The sequence below is a fragment of the Haemaphysalis longicornis genome, unplaced genomic scaffold, assembly GCF_048455015.1.
Source record: "Haemaphysalis longicornis isolate Haplotype H1 unplaced genomic scaffold, Haemaphysalis longicornis Haplotype H1 scaffold_6, whole genome shotgun sequence".
NCBI lineage: Eukaryota > Metazoa > Arthropoda > Arachnida > Ixodida > Ixodidae > Haemaphysalis > Haemaphysalis longicornis.
In genome coordinates, this window is record NW_027526407.1 from 64,949,578 (window position 1) to 64,970,352 (window position 20,775).

General features: G+C 46.6%; 1 protein-coding gene across 2 annotated transcripts in view; it reads left to right on the forward strand.

The window, feature by feature from the left end:
* The window catches only part of Ktub (Tub domain-containing protein ktub), a 165,984-nt gene that overhangs the window by 65,457 nt on the left and 79,752 nt on the right, over positions 1-20,775 (forward strand). The window contains exon 1 of one of the 2 annotated variants that reach the window (XM_077674639.1): positions 6,772-6,967. The exons of the other annotated variant lie outside the window; for it this stretch is intronic. Coding sequence (XP_077530765.1) covers positions 6,923-6,967 — 45 coding nt within the window. The 5' untranslated portion in view covers positions 6,772-6,922. Of the gene's footprint in view, positions 1-6,771; positions 6,968-20,775 lie in introns of those variants that run through there. 2 annotated transcript variants of the gene reach the window in all.

Below are 20,775 nucleotides of genomic sequence, written 5' to 3' on the forward strand. Positions count from 1 at the left end.
GCGGAAAACAACCGTCTCTAAAGCAGACGACAAAGCCGTTCTTCCAACGCGCCCGCCTGTGCGAGCACGCAGCTGCGCGAGGGGAACGCTGGGTAATAGCGCCCTATCGCCGCGCTATCGACACTGTGTTCCGTGAGGGAAAACCGCCTCCCCCTCCACATCCGCGTTCAGAGTTTCTTGTCCCGCACGCCACGATGGAATCGTTGGCTGGTAGAGGTAGAAAGCTTTGCTGTAAAAATTACGCCCACCTCCCCTCGCGGGAACCGTGGTGTGATGCGACGCTGAGGGGGGTTCAAGCGCAAGCGGAGAGCAACCGTCGACCGAAAGGCCGCCGGAGAGCGGCACACCGGTTATATGCGCAGCGCGCCCGAAGGAGAGGAGACCACGGAGAGAGAGAGAGTACTGCACATGCGCAGCACCACGCGCAGCGCCGCCCACCGGCGAAGTGAGAGCGTGCTGGGCCGCACACCCGCAGATGTTGAGAGAGAGTGTTCGCTCTCACCTGGGCACGCGCCGGCGCCAGTGCGTCTGCCGCGGCTATGTCGCAGCACAATCCAACACAATCCACTTTAATCCAATCCAATCCAAATCCAATCCAATTTAATCCTATCCAAGCCAAGCCAAGCCAAGCAAATCCAATCGAATCCAATCCAATGCCCCTCGCGAGAGAGTGTTCGCTATCGGAGAGGAAAGGGGGTGAGCGGAGGAGAGTGCGGACGCCGCCGCCGACGGACGCACGCAGGAAGACAGGGCCGCCGACAAGAGATGCTCTCAGCGTCGCATCTAAAAAACGCTTCCCATTGTCGGGATCGAACCTGGGTCCCTCGCGTTTGAAGCCGATTGCAGCCTTCCGGCACGGTGGAAGAAGTGTTAACTCATGTTTCACGGGAGAAAGCTTCGTGTTTTAAACACGTTTCTCTTAAGAAACGGGCTTTGATTTTCCAACAACCTTACTACTGCTACAACGTGTTGCATCTCTTTCCTCGCTTTCATGTTTTTGTGTTTGGCGCAGGCTTGTTCGGCAGCCTTCTTTTCTTAGACAGGATCCTTATTTGGAACACCATGTTTTTGTTTCTTCCTGTTACGGCGGGAAATACGCCAGCAAGCAAAATGGGACACGCCACAGCTGCCCTAGAACAAGTGTGTATTTCGCGGCTGGTGTACACCTGTTCTGCTCATGCTCCATCACGTTTAGGTGTAACGCGGCATTTAGTATTCCACAACATTTACGCTTGTAAGTCTATGTTGTGTAGAATTCAGAAGCGGACACAGTGTCCCTTAGAGCTCCCGATTACTGGTAAATCCCCCCATTGAATGTCTTGCTGAAAGAAATGACAAGGACGACAACTTTTGTTCAGCTGCGCTACTATGCTACCGCCGGGGAATTTGACTGGGCGATTGTAGCGGGGCCTTTAGTTTTGTTTGATTGTATCTGTTGAACGATAACGCGCAGTTTACATACTGATAAAACTGTTTTCAATGCCAGCCTATATGACATCGCTCCTGTCGATATTACGTCACTGTGGCGCGAAAGTTGCAAGTTCTTAAATGGTGCTTGCATTTTTCCTGTTAAACAACGTCGTTCGTGGCTGGAATGAAGCTGAGTGAATTACCAGAGTCTAGTTATTTCGAACTCCAGAAAGTTGTATTATGTGTTCTTGGCCCCTTTGAGACTGTTGGTAGCCGATGGTGCAGCGATGGCAGTGGTAATCCGACATCGGTGCAAAAGCAATTGCTCGGTGCCTGGGCAGGTGAACCTGGGTCACCCGGCAGTAGGGGCAGAGACGGCGACGATCATCGCCGTGTATGAAGATGGTCGCTCCCGGGGAAGCCGGTTCCGGGGGAGACGGGCCCCGGAATCCCGCGGGCAGTTGATGTCCAGCGCTCACCCTGTGTGTTCTCTTCCTTTAGTAAAGTGTTTACCGCATGCCTCACTGCTACAGTAATCATGGTTGACAGCATTATCGAAGGCTATCCCAAGGCAATGCGCTCCCCTCCTTGCACACGTAAATCCATAAGTGAACGCGTTTGTCTCCGAAAGAATATCACAATACATGGGAGTTGGCACCAAAGATCGGGACGATGCGTTGACTCGACGGCACGGTGGGTGTATGCTTCATACCTCTCGGAACCCTTACCCTTGCATGAGCACCAACTACACAGGACTGAAAACCATAATCTTTTTACGTTTTGTCTACGCACTCTGGACACGATAGGGCCACTGGAAGGTGTCGCTATTCAGCTTAGCTTTAATATAGCTCAGGAGCAATTGTTCCCAAAGCTGGCTCTGCCGCAGCAGTACTCTTTGAGCGGCAAAGCACGCTCTACAGGAGCTGAATTTTTTTTTTGCTGTACCGTAATTCGTAGATTATATCGCTATCGCTACAAACAGTGATACTGCAGCCGTAGGAATAACAATTACTAATACTAGTAATCTAATACTAGTGCTGAAAATGAAGATGTGTCTAGTGTAATTGAAACTACTAGGGTCATCACGCTCCAATGTGCGTAATTTTTATCTGGATGCGAGTAAAGCCAAGACGGACATCTGGATGTGAGTAAAGTTGCTAAGAATAGCTTGAAAAGGCGCTCAGACGTCCGCAGCCTCCTTTCATGTTGGGAGGCCATTATGTCAATGGCACTAGGAGAAGGCGATGAGAAATGCATGCTTCGTCTCGAAGTGGCAACACGAAAAGAAAACGATAGGAGAATTCAACCAATGGCCCAACACATAATCACCACCATCACCATAATCATTATCATCATCATCATCATCGTCGTCGTCGTCGTCGCCGTCATCATCATCACCACCACCACAGCCACCATTATGATCATCGTCATCATCATTCTCATCAACATCATGATCATCAAGCTGCTGCGTCTTTAAATTCGGTTTTAAAGCCTGTTTTAAGCTAATGCTTCTTTGCGCCTAAGGCCGACTGTTTCCTGTTTTTACCGCATAATTTGCTGCTTGGAACGCTCTTGTCGACGGAACTTTATGCATAATACAAGCTGGAATTTGAAAATTTTTCGTTGATAAGAACACCTTTTTAAGAAGTAGACACTAGTATGCTCAGTGGTGTCAAGTCTTCAACGTTGCTTTCTTCAGTAGATTAGAAAGCAATACAAATATTTGAATATAGAAAGATAATTTACGCAGAGCCGCTTTGTGAAACAAAAGAAAGTTCGCACCAGTGAAAGATGGCAGAAATTAAGAAGCTGAGTCGAGATAGCCGCAAATAAGGTCACGATGATTGATGGGAAACTACATTTCAACTTGTATAGTGCCCCTGGCGCCAGTGGAATCAAGCGGGTATCTACCAGCAACTGAACGTAACTTACACACCACACGGACGAAAGCCGTAAAAGTCTCCTTTTTGTCGTACAAAAGGCCACTGAACAGAACTTAAACAGAATAATAACGTATAAATAGTAGTTGCTTCGCTAAATGAAGACATGAATGCATGAACCCGCACCTGTATGCTCGTCTGGGCAACAAAAGGAAAGGCGTCGCTGCTTGCGAAAAGAGAATTCACTTTATGTTTCTTAAGTGAATCAGACAATAAAAGACGGGAGGACTACACCCTTCACGTTGAAAGACCCTTCACGCAAGCAGAGACCACCGCGGCTGTCGCAACAAAAACGTTTCATCCCCGACCTAGCATGGAACAAAGTGAGAGCGAAGATTAAATGAACTTGGGGGACAAACGCTTACCACTATTCTTCGGCATCGTTCGCAGCTGGCAGTAGTTTCTCCGGTTGAGAAACGTCTGTGTTGCGCAGTCCCGACATTGCACCAGGCTTTCTCTTGGGGCTGCGGCCCACACCTCATAGATTAAAATGCCCGCGTACTACCTGATCGCTTCGTCTTTTCTAGACTACGGATAGCAGGCTTCAGCTGTGCTTTAGCTCGTTGCGTTTCGAACGTTTCCGTTTTTATATTTGGACATTGTATGGATATTTTAACCGTGAGAAGGCATTGTAGGAGGTTTTTCTTGTCTAGAAGCCGTTGTTGCAGCCAGCGATTAAACGTGGCAGGGGACCGAGACTGTGGTTGTTATGAATGAGGGCACTTTCGGGCTCTGACCGCAGAAATCGGGGTCTTGATTCATCTTGGTTTTATAGGCTGGGGGAAGCCTCATAAAATATTAGACGATTTACTCGGCCAACCTCTTTCGGTGGTTTCTGAGGTTAGCTACCCCTTCCCTTATCCCGCGCAGCACACACGCGCATGCGCACGAACAAATGTTGTTTAGGAGTGTTCCAGAAGGAAAAGTATACATATGGTAAGCAGAAGCGACACGAATTTTGAGCCGGTAAAAATAAACCATTCCCTCAGAATTGAGATGTTTGAAATGCAGTTCACGTTAGGGCGTGTAACTCCTAAAATATTGTTAAAAAATTTCTCGGGGCACTCAAGTCTGCCTTACAGCGTGGAAAGCAAAAGCTTGGCGATACTATTAACGACTTCTTTACTGTCACATTGTATTCGCGTCACTTTCTTGGCTTTCCTTTCTTTGTCTGTTTGAGTGAAATAACTCGACCTGCTTCCTGTCTGCTGCACCGTGTTTGAATTTCTTTCCTCGATTTCGTTTCTTAGTCTTAGGCACGAATCACGTGAGCAAGCAGACTGGAACACGCCACTGCTTCCATAGAATGAGGCTTCTGCGTGGCTGGTGTTCACCTGTTATACTCACTTGCAACTACGTTAAAGTGACACGTGGCACGCGCTATTCTACTGCATTTACCTTTCCAATTCATAGCATTGTGAATTTTTTCAAGCTGGAAGACAAGCACTTCAAAGCTCCCAATTCCTGGCTTCACCGATCACCAGAATGGGTATGTCCGACAAGGAAATAAACTACAGTGACAACCGCTTTTATTCGTAGGGCTGACAACGTGAGAGCCATAACGTGCAAGATGAAAAAAAAAAACAAATTTCGGAGATAGCACGTATCAAACTCATAGTTTTGTGGTCTTTGTGAAGCTTGGATATTAGGCCTTCAAAGCTACCTGGCTCTACCGATACCCCAGCTCGGTATATCCGACAAAGAAAGATACTACAGAGACAACCGCTTTTCTTTCTAGCGCTGGTACCGTGAGGAGATAGGGCGCAAGAATAAGGCAGAGAGTTTTGATATACCATAGAAACAAGAGAAGAAAGCTTAGATAGCGCACTGGTACTTCACTCGAATGGTATTGTAACAACCCGGTTTCAAATTATATAGAGTCACAGATGGGGTTTTTATTTACTCTTAACGGCGGAGGCGATTTACGTGACCGGACAAGAACTACAACTACGGTTTTTCGCACAATGGGGCACTTAAAATGTCCCCTTAAAGAGGACTGGAACAGCCCTCAAACTAAACCATTTGCTCGGAAGTGCGGTAAATAGCGTGAAATTTAAACACGTTGGCTTTTTTGCAATTGTTGGACCTCGTGTATAACAAAAAAAGGCGGTAATACACTCCCTTGAAGATCGTTGGGGGAGGGGGGGGGGGCAACTTTGACGGCACCTTGAGAAAGATGGGACTATCTTTCACTGAGTCTGCTCACTATTTCGACTCGTGAAATCAATCTCGCGGTTCTATCCAATATGCGAGAGAAACACAAGAAGCACGAGTATAAAAAAATAATCTTGCAGAAGCTTTGCGAACATCGCTTTCCTTTTGGAAAAAGACATACGCGAGAATTTTGATTGTCACCCAAATTAAGTGCAGTCGTTGTTATCAACTTTGAGCACTTGGAAAGAAGCAGGAATCATACTGAGTGAAATATTATGGCCGTTCATCTAGAGGATATGCCGGGGCAAAATTTACTGTCGCGTATTAGCCATAGAGCGACAAAACAAGTGATGAGGGAAATGTGGGGAGACGCGTCTTCGGTCTTTCTACCATCTACTTCATCTAGATGACATCTGTGAGTAAGTGTTTGCCAAAAATAACATGCCCCGAAAACTACGCTTTGGACGCGGCGATGACAGAAAGCAGCACGAAAACGTAAGAAAAAAAAACCTCTCAAAAACCATAAATTCCGTGTCCACTTGACTGGCGAACGAAGCGCGCGATTGGAGCACATCTGTCTCCGTTTATTACGACGCCGAAGACAGAAAACTGGCCACGATCAGGCTTTTAAATTTCTCCGACTTTTGATGTCGTCTGCGAAAAAAAAAAAAAAAAAAAGGCGGCTCCCAACGTTTCTCCGGCGAAGCCGTTTGACGCCAGCAAGGTTCTCTCAGGGTCAGGGAAAACGATAAAAAGTGAGACGCATGTGGAAGGCTGTATGTTATCAATACAGAAAAGCGAACTGAAAAAGAAAACGCTTGTGAGCCGTAAGCGAAGTCTCGAAACTCTTGCTCTATACGCGCAGTTGACTGCGCCGTTCATAAATTTTGCACGACGTCGAGCCCAAATGAGGTGGATTATTGACCGCTGGGAGACTTGCCCTAAATTGAACTCCGACATTTCCCGCCCCCCCTTTTTTTTTCTCCTTCCCTCCATTGTTCTATAACTCGCTGTAAAACTTTCTTTAACGCAGCTCGGAAAGTTGGCTTTGAGAGAAACGCGTGGTGAGAGCTGAACTGCTTTAGTTTTCCTCTTAATGCGTAGCCGGAAAGGCGAGCTGTATGAAAGCAAGAAAGGCGGTGAAGGCAGCGACTATAAGCCGAGTAACGGCAGGGCACATTGAGCTTTCATCGCTCGCCGCCAGATGGCGCTAAGGCATGGAGACACTCGCGCATGCGCGGTAGAGGGGCGCGCGGCGTGGCTTGCAGACGATGGGACCCATTGAGCAGACGGCGTGGTTTTGGGAGAACGTGCTCGGGAGTGATGAGCGGGGTTGCACCAGGCGCGCGCAGTCCGAAAAGTCTGAACCTGGAAAGTTGAGGCCGTGGACTGTAACTCCAACTTGAGTGATCTGGTTTATGACTGTATGTGGAGACATGGTGCCGTTGATGTTCTTCGTGATGGTGAGTCGGTGTTCGCCCTTTCGTGTTGTTGGCCAATGGGTGTTATCTGTATCAGTCAAACTGTCGTGTACACGCAGAGTTGTCACTATACTGGTAGCGTTAAGCGCACATTGAAGAACCTTTTTCTGATGTTTGGTATTGCGACAACTTTACTGCACAAGCAGACAGAAAAAAAAAATATTTCGTTCGGGACAAGAGTTGCGAATTAACCGCGAAGTTTAAATCGAAGTTTAAATTTTGAGGTGTGTGCTAACGTCAGCTCGTTGATGTAAAAAAATTAGGTATTTTGGAGACGGGACATGCGCAATTCAGGTTTCTCTATGTGCAAAAGAAACAAGGAAACTAGGTCGATGTCGGACTTTTTTCAGAATAAAAGTCGCAGAAAGCTTCAAAATGCTGTACTGGAAAAAGTGAAAAAATTTTTTTCTCCAACACGTCTCCAAATCGTCTGGGGAAATTGCCTAGACTCCAGGATGGGACCGTCGGGGTTCGAGCAGAAGCTTGGTGTTCCGGGCCTGTCTACTAAATGTACCACTACAACTTCGGAATTACAGGCTCATAAATAACCAAGAGAGTTTGTAGTTTTTCCTAGCATTGCTTAATATTCGTGAATATTGATGTTTTCCGAACCTGATCGTCGTATCTTTGTAACGGCCAAGGTTGGTTAATTTCGCGACTATTGTTAATTACCGCTCACTCCTAAGGATATTTTGGAGAAATGGGAAAATGAGGAATAACAAAGTTCGCCAATATAACTTTACAAGTACACAATCAGTGAATCAAACTTTAAAAATGGCAAGTGTGTTTTATTTTCTCACTTGCAAAAGAAATGGCAGAAAAGGAACATCTTCTGAAAAACCTGGAGAGATTGAATGCTCGCTTTAACGAGAGTCAGACGACGTCTGTAAATTGCAAATACAAAAAAATAAAATTATACTCCCATTAAGCTGGTGCCTCGTGGTTGCTAACGTGAGATTTTATTGAATTTAACAATTTTTTCCGAAGCTAAAAATGAACAAGCTGCTATTTTGTTCTCCTGTTTCCCCATTATACCTGCATTACATCGAAACTACTTAGAGGAACGATCTGTGGAATAATGATACCAGTGCAATGTAAAGAACAGCCGTCATTGTCATATTGAAGCGATGTAAATAGCGGCCCTTATCTGAACAGTGATAACAACAGTGATTGGCTCGTTAAAGCGGAGTGAACAGCGGCCCGTAGGCGGATAATGACACCAGTGCCATGTAAACACCGGCAGTCATTGTGAGTGAACGATAAAACTTCAGTGTGCCCAAAACTGAGCGAGGAAATCTCGTTAAAGAGAAGTAAACAACAACCCTTAGCCGGATAATGATACCAGTGTCGTGTAAAAAATAGCAGCCCTTATCTCGTTAAGGAAAAGTAAACAGAGACCCTTAGCCGGAGAAGTCTAAATGATATTCTAGCACTCAGTGACTCAGGTTGGAAATCACATTCCTCGCGAAATAAAGACGAAGCCGCGTCCAATTACGGTGCGCCTCGTTAGGACGTCCGACCCAGCCGCTTCTGCACAAATTTAATCTTCGGGATAACGTTATCTGCACGACTCAATGGCCTTTAAGGGAGCGAAATGTTCGAGACAGCTTTCTGTCTCGAACATTTTTTCTAGCGACGAGTTGTCGGCAAGATCAGAAAAGAGAATCGACTCGGAAGTTCTGTCTCGTTATGGCGACCGCAGTTGATGGTGTCGCGATAGAAAAAAAAAAGTTATTAAAAAGCAAGGACGTTTTTTTCCCCTTCGACTGGGGAAAAAGTGCCAACGATGGGGTCTTATATACTCAGCGGTTGGGCAGATGAGAAAATAAAACAATACAACAATCAGGACCGGCAGCGGAGAAGATATCCCCGTTATAACAAAATGCACTTTTTGCAACTCGCTTTCTGCGAAGTTTCCCGCTGTGTAGACTAGAACAAAAGGGAATAAAAACGTTTTGTTTGAAAACGATACAGCAATATTATTGTTTCGGTTATTCCTTAGACATGACGTATGAACGTAACCTGTACTGGGTGTGTTAGTTCTATTTGCCTTCTGAAAGTATGCGCATTTTTTAAGGCCAAAGCCCAAAAAGCCTTACATCTCTATATTTCACGTAATGCGTAGGGTACAAAAATTATTATGCGGTGCAAGAAGTCGTCAAGAAAGTTGAAGTTGCGCGAGCCGGAGAGCGTCAGCCGGGGACTGGGCGCAAAGAAAGTGAAAGAGCAGTGCGGGAGGAGGTTCGGAGAAGGGCTGTGAGAAAGGGCGATGCAGCGCGCGCCGGGAAAGGGAAACAGCCACTTAGAAGAAGGGTAGGCTGGAGCCTACCTTCTATGGGAGATCTATGGGAGAGGCCTTTGCCCTGCAGTGGGTGTTTACAGGCTGATGATGATGGCGACGACGACGACGATGATGATGATGATGAGGCTGGAGCCGCACGTGCAATACGCGCCCCTTTGAGTGGTGAAGGTATTGACGGGGGTGAACAGGAGGCTTATGGGGATGGCTAGAGGGCGGAAAGAGCTTTGGAGGGGGCTTTACAGGTAGCTGGTAAAGTGGTGTCACGCGAGGCCACAAAGTCCAAGAGAAAGTTCAAGAGCCGACCATTAGAAGGTCCAACTACACTCTTACACATTCTGAGGTAGTTGAAAGCATCCTCGATAATTCTTTTGTAGTTTTATTGAAACAAAAGGGTCCGCCTTTTGTGTGAGTATGAGTGTGATGGCGTCCGAACGTGGGACCAGGGAGTTTACGCAGTTATTCGACGTATGTGGGATCTACGCTCTCTTCGACCACCCCTTATGTCACCGCTTGCTACAGGTCGACGTCGCCCACGTTTTGTGAACCTAATGGAGCCATCCATCGAAAGTTTCGCACCATGGACGACGCGGCCAAGACGGAAGCGTACAAAGCCTCCGTCGAAGAGGTGATAAATTTGAGGGAAGAAGTTGAAGAGATGCGGCGACAACTGACGCAGCTGAAAACAGCGGCCGCGCCATCCTCACAGACTTCTACAGTGCGTCAGACGCCAGCAACTGACATTGAAGTGCAGCTGCAAGCTACGCAAGAACTGATCGCGGATATGCTTTCACCCGTGTTGTGTCGCCTCGACCAGAATGAAGCAAATATGTGTGGAGCTTCTCCACCTGCGACAGGCAACGAGGAATGCGACAGGAGCGCATCAGGCAGTCCGGTGAAAACCAAAAAGAAGAAAAGCTCACCACAGCCAGGAACCTCGGTCAAATCGGAAACTACAGGAAATCCAGGTAAGGACAGGTGCCTGTCACTTCCGTTGTGGCTGCCTCACTTACACTGCTTGGAGAGGACGTCACAGCGTGGCTCTACCAAAGAGAGTTTTGGTTTAAAACCTTGAAAGTTGCAAACGTAGTCATCCCCCTGATCGTTTCGAAATTGCCACCGAAGGACTTTATGTGGATGAGACACCACGTGAAGACAGCGGACGTCACAACCTGGGATCAGCTGAAGTCAGTTTTCCGCAAGCGCAACAACCTGGATGATGAAGTTGAAGCGAAGCAGAAGATGTACGGCGCGAGCCAGCGTTCGGGAGAGGCGTGCACGGACTTCGCTCTCCGAAAATTGGAGCTTATCGAGCAGTGCAGCTACCCCGCGGCTGAAGCCGAGAAATGCAAGTTGATCCTGGCCACTCTTTCACTGAAAGCCAAGAAGCATTTCTTCGACAAGACTTTCAAGTCTCTGGACCTGCGGTTCGACTCGCTACTGCGCTTCGATCAAGTGTCATCAACTACAGGTAAAGCGCCAGCACGCAACGTGACTCTCGAGTCCGCTGGTACACTGAAGGCTGCACCACCGAAAAAGCAAACCCACCATTTTCTCTCCCAAGGAAACAACCACCCGCCAGATGCGGAAGCAGCACGCCCCCAACTTCGTCTCTTCGAAAGTCGAGAAACGCTGCCAGGATGTCGCCGTCAGCGTCACCTTCGCGCAGCGCTCAGCGTTCAACTCCCCAGCAGACACAGGGACATCGTCTTCGCCTCAACTACAAGAAATCTGGACATTTCGTCACGTGCTGTAGACAGCCGTTGACACAGCAGATTTTAGAATGGAAAGAGCGTTTCACCAGTGCCAGCCAGGGAAACGACGATGTGATGCCTCTGACGCTCGTGAGAGGTCATCACTAGTCAAGCGTGTTGCATGTCGCAGGGAAGCGGGCGGAAAAAGCATCGATGTTTCCATTGAAAGAAGAGTGATCTCCGCACTTTCGTACTCAGGAGCAATGAGAAGCCTAATGAACGTTCTCTTGGCACAACAGCTTGAGCTAGAAATTAAGCCATCTTCCCTGCATTTAAAAGGAGCAAACGGCCAGCCACTGATTAATTTAGAAGTGACTGCGTCGATTGTTGCTGACGGCCAAGCATTCCGCCAAACCTTCATCGTTGTCCCTGACCTCGATAGCGAACGACTTCTCCTTGGGAATGACTTTCTGGTGACATCGAAAGCCAATATTGACTGGGGTACGAACACCTTTCAGGCGCCTAAGCCTCAGCGACTTTCGAAGAATAGCCTTGTAAAGCAGACCCACATTACAGCAACATCGCGGAAGCTTGTACAGGTCAAGTTTTCTAGCTCACCCCAACTGGAAGAAGGGGTACAGATGGAGGTTGGTGGAACGCGCTTGCTATTTGAGCGACACTCAGTTCTTCTCGAACCGGCTGTAATAAGCTCAACGGAACGAATATTCTACGTTCTCTTGACGAACTGTTCCACGCAACCTGTTATCCTAACTCCTGGCATGACAGTGGGATTGGTGGAAGTCGCCTCTGACATCACAGAGTTAGACATCAGCGCTGACGAAGCAGAGAATATATTCCGTTGCCCTCCTTTGCCGTCTCCTGAGGATATGGAGGAAGCAGCGTCTGCCCCTTGCAGTGAAGCTCAGGATCAGACCTTAAATTTGAATGGCATTTCGTTCAATGTTAGTTCAACGCTGACACATAGCCATTTCGAACAAGCAAAGGAGATCCTCGCAGCAAACCTGGCATGCTTTTCCACAAGCAGTACAGATGGTAGGAACTGTTCCGTTGAGGAACACACAATACCGACGGGAGACGCAAAACCAATCGCACAGGGCTCTCGCCGACTATCTCCTGTTCAACGCGACATCGTGAAAGCGGTGATCAAGGACCTAATTGATGCCAAAAGAATTGCAGCATCCAGAGGTCGATGGGTATCACCGTTGGTACTGTTCACAAAAAGAGATGGCTCGATACGCATTCGTGTCGATTACCGGCGCCTCAATGCAGTCACGGAAGACACAGTCTATCCAATGCCAAGAATAGAAGACGCATTGCAAGCTCTCACTGGTTGCAAATTCTTCTCAGCCGTGGACTTGGTTTCAGGCTTTTACCAGATTCCAATGAACCCTGAGGACACTGAAAAAACTGCATTTGTGACTCAATGGGAACTGTACGAATTTCTTCGTATGCCTTTTGGATTGACAGGAGCACCCTTCACGCGTCAGCGCACAGTGGATTCCGTGACTGGAGGCCTCAGGTACGACAACGCTCTAGTTTACATGGCCGACTGTGTCATCTATAGAAAAACATTTGAAGAACACCTGAGCCACTTGCAGGAAGTCTTCGACCGATTTCGCAAGGCTGGACTTAAGTTCAAACCACAGAGGTGTTCTCTCTTTTGCACATCAATTGTTTACCTTAGACACGTTGTTACAGAAAAGGGAGTGTCTCCGGATCCGACGAAACTGGCAGCTGTGCAGAATTTCCCTCCACCGAGGAATGTCCAAGAGCTTCAGTCATTTTTAGGACTGACGTCGTACTTCAGGAAGTTTATCCCAAACTACAGCGTTCATGCCGCACCTTTGCGCGCGCTGTTGAAAAAGGACACCCCATTCCAATGGGAAGACCCACAGCAAGATGCTTTCGAAGTACTAAAGGCTTGCCTTTGTGAGCCACCGCTGCTGAAACTATTTTTAGACGATTTGAGGTTAAACGTCCAAGTGCACACGGACGCATCGCGGCTGGGTCTAGGAGCTTTACTTCTACAAGAGGACGAATGTAGCAAGTTATCGCCTGTAGTCTACCTGAGCCGTTCTCTCAAAGGCGCTGAAAACAACTACGCTTCAACAGAACTCGAAGCGTTAGCTGTGAAATGGTCTTTGGAACTACTTCGCCCCTATCTAATGCGACGGAAGTTTCAAGTTGTGACTGACCATCATGCGCTCTGGTGGGTGATGCGCTACAAAGAGGGAAATCAAAGATTACTCCGTTGGTCACTGGTCCTGCAAGAGTTTGATTTTGAGGTAATCTACAAATCCGGCAGACTACACGGTCCTCCTGATTGCTTGTCTAGAATCCCTCACTCTAAAGAAAACTCCGACCAAGTTTTTCAAATTTGTTCTGAAGAAGTACGCCAACCATTGGCCAACTTCGATGAAGCACAATATGCAGACGCTTTCTGCAAAGACATCTTCAGCTTGTTAGCGGGAGAATCCGATACCAGAAAACAGCAGAAGCGAGCCCGATCTAAGTTCTTCATACACGACAGCGTTCTCTACAAGAGAGATAAGGGCCCGATTCACCAACGCTTTCTGATGTGCCTTCCTGCAAGCAAAAGGGATGAAGTTGTTTACGAATTTCACGGAGGCAAGTACGGAGCTCGCATGGGTATCCGACGCACGTTCGAAGCCATCCGCTTGAAATACTTCTGGCCAAAGATGTACCAGCAAATCAAAAGTTATGTCAACCATTGCGACCTTTGTCAACGAATGAAGACTTCACCAGTTGCACCGCTAGGTCTTTTGCAGCCGATTGAAGTGCATTCCCCATTCCACGCGAATGTCCTCGACATCGTTGGACCATTCAATTCGTCGCAAGTACATCATCGTTGCTATCGGCTACTTAACAAAGTTCGTAGAGGCCAAACCGGTCCGCAACATAGAAGCCGTGACCGTTCAAAAGTTCATTGAACGTCGCATCATTCTCAAGCATGGCTGTGCAGCGGTAATTATTACCGACCGTGGCACTCAGATGATGGAAACATCTAGGGCAGCATACCTTCAGCACCGCGTAATTCACCATTCTCCTACTACAGCCTATCACCCAGCTGCGAACGGATTGTGCGAAAGCGCCAACAAAACACTGAAGCAAATGATCAGCGTGTTGACCGCCAAAGGCGAAAAATGGGCTAATATATTGCCACAGGTTGTGTTTTGTTACAACACCGGCTACCAAGACACCATTCGGGAGACACCCTTTCTTCTGGTGTACGACAGAGATCCAGTTTTGCCTCTCGACGTCAGCTTCAATCGCAAAGAACTTTCCGAGCTCCGGGAATCATCAGATTACGCCGCGCTAGTACGTGAGCGACTGAACGAAGCTCGGACATTGGCATAAAAAAACATCAAACTGGCGCAAGAACGGCAGAAGACCTACTTCGACAAGGGCCGCAAAGATATGACGTTTGAAAAAGACCAGCTGGTGCTCCGAAGGGTACCTCCCGTCGGCATCAAAGCTCAGCGGAAGTTTACAGGTCCTCATCGAATTGGGTCTCGTCTTTCTCCAGTGAACTATGAGATTGAACTCATGGGGGGTTCGTGCCGCGAAATAGTTCACGTGGAAAAGTTGAAGCAATACTTGTCGCCCATTGCAGAGTTTTCGCAGCCGTGTTGTGACGCTCAAAACTAAGTGTTTCCTGTCTACAGCCCGCAGGGGAGTGTCAAACATAAATGTCGGGACGACATTTTTCAGAACCCTGGAATGTGGCGTGACACACTGTGTTTATATAACGCACGTGCGTTTCGGCGCATTTACGCACGACTGTGGCTCTCTCCCTCTTCTCGTTCTCACGCCGACGCTCCGACACCCGACGCCGTGCCTGCGACCACGGGGTGCTCACCCCTCGTATGCTTGGAACGAGAAATAAACAGTTCTTGTCTTACTGTGGAAGCGTTCAGTCGGGTCTGCGGCCCTGGGCCCTGGCCGATCTCTTTTTTCCCCGACGGCTTCTCTGCGCCGTCACAATGAGTAAGGCATCAACGGTAAGTCCACCGGTTATTTTTGTGTACACTAAACTTGAGCGCATTAGGAAGAATTCAAGTTTTATTTTGGAAGTCGCAAGGTCTACTTTCATAAGAGTTCCAAGAATACCGGTTCTAGGGTTTTCCAAGCTTCGCTTGTTTTTTTTTTTTCTCTCCAGTGAACAGGTCACCCGGGCTATGCAGAAACCTGTAGTGGAGCTGTGTACAATTACCGAGAAAGAATGTGCATACGCCATTACCATTTTTTAGTCTGAATTTAGCGCCCGAAGCACAAACGTTAGGCCGAGTGAATCTGCCCCCGTTTTCTCAAACCTAACACTCTCCTAACACAACACGGGGTGACAACTGCTCCCATGGGCCACATGGCAAGTGCATTGTTGCTGCCCTAAAAGCTGGCGAGCTCGACGCCCTCACGAGGAAACGTTATATTCGCGCTGAGCGATGTTGCGAATTACGAAATCGTAGCTATCGTTCGTTCACAAAGCGAATATGACTGGTCAATGCTGAATACCGACCGCAGAAAACGTTGGCATAAGGTGAGATGATTAGGAAACCGCTATCAGTGCAAGCGTACCGCAGTGTTTGTGGCACTGATGCCAAGTGGCGAGTTCCGTTACGTGTTGTACAGGTGAGCTCTGAGGCTGATTGAAGCAATCTGGTGGCCTTTAGATGACCCTTAAAGATTTTTAACATGGCCACTTTCCAATTATGCCTGTAGTATAGTTCGTCGATTGCCCGTCACAATGTAAAAGCTACCGAGGAGTAGAACTGGAATCGACAAATTCGGGCCTGTAAGGGAAAGATCTGCAAAAAATAATGTAAGGAAAATATATGTACCATGTTTGTGCTGCAAATACAACTAATACTGTTACTACTATTACGACTACTAGCGACATTTTTAATACCAATCAATCAATCAATCAATCAATCAATCAATCAATCAATCAATCAATCAATCAATCAATCAATCAATCAATCAATCAATCAATCAATCAATCAATCAATCAATCAATCAATCAATCAATTTTAAATAAATACATAAATGTACCAACCAATCAATCAATATATCAATATTTCATTCAATCAATCAATGTACCAATCAATCAATCAATTAATTAATCAATCATTAATAATTATCCAATTAGTTATTTAATAACTAATTCACCAATCAATCAATGTATCAATCAATCAATTCATCAATCGATCAATGTATCAATAAGTCAATAAATGCATCAATAAATTAATTAATCAATCAATGTATCAATACATTGATCGATCAATCAATGTAAAAATAAATAAATAAATAAATAAATAAATAAATAAATAAATAAATAAATAAATAAATAAATAAAAAGATAAATGTACCAATAAAGCAACCAATGTATCAATCAATAAATCAATCAATCAATTAATCAACTAGGTGTTTTTCAATCTTCCCAAGTACATCTGAAACAGCTAGGTCCTTGCACTAGCGCCAATAAAAAAACAAAAAAATTCGTAATTAATACCCCTAGCATGTAAAATATATATGTATTACACAGAAGTACAATTTTTAACCTTCACAACAGTGAAGCTGTTGTATTTGCACGTGAAAATCCAGGCAATTGAGGCATACTTCATGATGGAGAGTTGAGTATAGTTTCACAAAAGAGCTCCGGATTTGTCTAGGCGTCCCGCACAGTGTCCAGAAGCGCGGAAGGCCTGGCTGCTTTATAGCAACTGTTGAACATTAATTGACACGGACACGGTCATCCAGACATAGACTTCGTCATGATTCCTAGAAAAAGAAGGGACATTGGCGAGAAAGAGCATACTACATAAAGTCTTTTTCTCGCCTTTGGCCTTTTCTTCGGAATAATTCCGGCATTTAGTGTGTACAACTAGGCGAAGTTTCCTGCCTAAACGCGCCGTCTTAAGGGTATATTTCTTGCCGCAGAAGGCAGCGTACGCTCAGCAGCAATATCGGATGGGGTTAGCCGGTTAAGCAGGTCTTCTTGCGTTGAGGCATCGATCACGCACGATGCATTTTATTAGGTAATTTTGTTTTGGTCGCCTTGTAGAATTCGTGTCTTTGAATGTTCCTGTGTTCCATTTTCCCCTGATACCCGTTACGTCCCCATTCATTGATTCGTCTTCCTCTCCGCCCCATCTCCTGAATGCTTCCGACGTCTGTGAAGATTGAAGAGTGACGGGGCGTCGGTCTCGCGACGGCTTGCTCCACGTGACCAGACTGAAGACGGTCTTTGGACGGGGCCGTAGGAGTACATGAACACGTCCCTTTTGCTCCGAGGAGCTTGGGCGAGACACCCCCAAGATGAGAGAGCTTCAGCGCACATTCGCCAACTCGAGACAACTTTGACGATGAACCGCCGACTCTTCAAACTAAGAGGTTCAGCGGCAAACTTTACCGCGCGTAACTAAAATAGGGCTCATTTGTAGATGAAGCCATGGACGCCAACCACGTAGCCTTCTTAGCCAACAAGGTTCCAGTACAGGCACTCTGTCGTTAGGTCTCCCCACTATTCCTTGAAGAAAACAGAGGGGGTAAAGTGGCTACGAAAACTTTGCCTGATTTGAAGAGCCGTCCCTCGCTCTCGCGTTTATTTTTTTTTTTTTTTTACGCCGCCCTGCAACTCCGCCTCATCTCTTACCGAGTGCAAACCACTCACGCTTTTCTAAATCTTCGACAGCTTGCTCGCGAACGTGCGAGAGTGGACGAAGCGGGGAAACTTCTTGAAATAAGGCGGCCAACCTCGGTGCTCTAATTAAGTGGGCATATTCTCGGGTAACGAAAGAGTAATCAGCAGTGTCTGGGCAGATTGCTGTAAGCAAATTTACACAAATTTGAAGCGTACCACGCGGGTGGTTTTTTTTTTCAGCTCAAAACTTTCCTAGTTAGGTTAGGATACTTTAACTTCTCCCATCTACATCCCTTTCCTCCGAGCCTGTTAAAGTGATCGGTCAATTTTCAGAAAGACAATCTAGAAACATGATGGAGCACGTTTCCGAGACGCGCAAGTTTATAATCGAAAGCGGAATGTGGAGATAAAGAAAGAACACCAATTAAAAAATAGTCTTGTTAAAAAGCGCGCTTACTGTGAGCTTAACTTAAAGGCGGTTACATCCGTGGGAAGAGCATTGTCGTTTAAATTGTGCCAGTCCGTTGCCAACAATTCCGTGCTTCTTTCTTCCTGGCTGTCGATAAAGGGGCTTTAAGAATTGTAAAATAGTGTGACCATCTTTGGTCAATCTACTGGTGCCGGTTAGCGTAGAGGCTTTTGATGTGGCAACTCCGAATTGTATTCAGTGCTTCCTCTTCATCTATACATTATCACCATCATTAGCGGACGTGTCCCCGCACTTTGTCCTCGTCTTTGCAAATACTCATCATCATATAGTGTGCTCGCTTGTTCTTCGCTCTAGCGTCCCGAATAAAAGGTCGCACCAAACACTGGTCTTTAAAGTGAACCTCGCTCTGTCATTATAACTCTTTATAAATAAAAATAATGAGAAAATTGTTGCCAGAACGTATGGCGATTTTTAAGCGTCCGCATTGCATTAAAGTTCGCCTACTTTTGCAGAAAAGGTCAAAAAGTAGGACGTATGATCAATACAAATATCCTAAGTTATCATCAAACAGGCAACTGGGGATAAATTCCCCCCCGTTTGTAGCTACCCTTTGCTACCTTCATCCCAGGACAACTTTACCGTCTTCGTCAAAAATTTCTAGGTCATGCCGAAAAATTCCAGGCTACAAAGAGTTGAAAGCAGACGTTGAACTTCTAACTGGGTCCAATTTATTTCATAACAGTAAAAAAGAAAGAGGTTTTCTCCAGCTTTCTGGAATAAAATATTTCAGCCTCGTTAGCGACGTAGGCTTGTACTTTGAATTTGTTGTGGCCTATGCAGTTTGGCATATCCTATGAAACACTGACAACGACTGTGCACTGTGTGGGCTGCATGTTTAAGGCAAGGATCGCTGATAGTGACACTGGTGCGAAAGACAGTAGCAGCAGAAATATTCTCGTTAACAGCGCTTAGATCGTAAAAGTACGAGACGTTCCGCAGAGTTTTTAAAAAAGATCCGCGAACCCCGCGGGAAAGCCTTTGCAGCTTTAAATTGCAGACCGGTTCGGTGAAGTTTTATGCGAAAGCAATACGTGGTTCAATGAGCGAAAAAGCTGTCCATGGACGTCCACAACTTTTACGTTTATTGGGTCTCGGTCACCCCGCATTTGTAGCCGTGAAATGGCTCCTAAACCTTCCATTGGTTACGGCGCGTACAAAACCTGCAGATGGGTATTAACCAACGCTCGTTGAAAAGTTTACCATCACGAGAAGCGCGAAAGCTAAACGTGCATCCGACGTTCGAAACCTTCAAAGACCCACCTCGCCAACGAAGAATGAACCAGTCGACGATTTTTCGCGCACTAAGTACACACATCTACGAGCGATGTAAATGTATACCGATACGTGGTTTATGAGATAAAGGTATACTTTTGTACTCCTTCTTCATAATCGATGCATGTATTGACTTATCTAGAAGCGTTCCTTCTTCGCAATTTTCAAGTAACCATTTTAATACAATGGGAGCCTGTTTCACGCACGCGCCTTGTGTCCAGGGACCTTATCAGATCTTCCCGGTCGACCGACCGGTCTATGGGGAAACACATTAGCTTTTTACAGGACGCCGTCGGTCCCACTAAAAAGTATTCGCTTTAAAAATATCACTCGCAGCGACAAACTTGAACGCGCAGTTTGCGGTTGCACGTTCAGGAGGGGGCGAACATTCAGCCCTTGACGCCACACCCTTCAGGACTTCGATTCTCCTTGACCCATTTTCCCAGTCAATAAGTTTTTTCTCTTTCTCTCATCGGAATTATTTCGAGAGGTGTAGCAAAAAAAAAACAATTCTTCCTCGTGTTTATATTACAAAGTTATTTTTCTGGTTTTTTTTTCCTTCAATATGCGTTCCAGGGGACCGTTAGTTTTCGACCTTGCGGGAAGTGTTTATGTTAATGCGCTCCGTTGTACTCCTTGTATTTGAAGGGTGCTTCACAGAAGGAAGGGTTTACTTGCTGGGAAACACCCTTCAAAGGCCAACCTTTCACTTTCGGGCCTGGACATTTTTTGTCGCCGATAGGCCCCTATAGCTGTCTTAACAAAAACGTGCGTTTTAGACCGCGACTGCCAAACTGCCTGTTGAGCTAAAAATACGGTGTCGGCATCTGAAACAGAGAAACGGCACAAAAGTTCCTCTAGCGGCGAAAACGGAATGGGCCCGCGAGCCCGGGTACGCGCACCCCCATTGGCTGCGACTTGCCATGTGACCCCACAGCAATGATGTTCTCTTTGTTGCGGAGCCTGCACAACTTCTAGCCGCGGTAAAGGAGGGGGATCCACAGTCATGCTCCAGCTCGTCCTTACGAAGCGCTCTCATCGGTGCTAAAAAAACCAGAAGCCGCTAAGCCCAACGAAAGACGACCGTGAAAACGCGAAGTGTGCTTACGTGCGAAAATGCGATAAGGGAGTACCAAAGTGAAAGCCCCTAAAATCACAGTAAAAGCGTCAGCGATCGAAATGGGAGCCGTCTGTGAGTCAAAGTTCAAGCGTCAACGACCAAAGTGGAAAGTGCCTGGGAGTCGAAGTACAAAATCAGGCGACAGCAGACGGATACCTTGAGGGGAGTGTGAGCGCCCCCCACCCATTGTCGTCGTTCGACCATCGTCGTCGTCCCAAATCTAAACCGCCAAT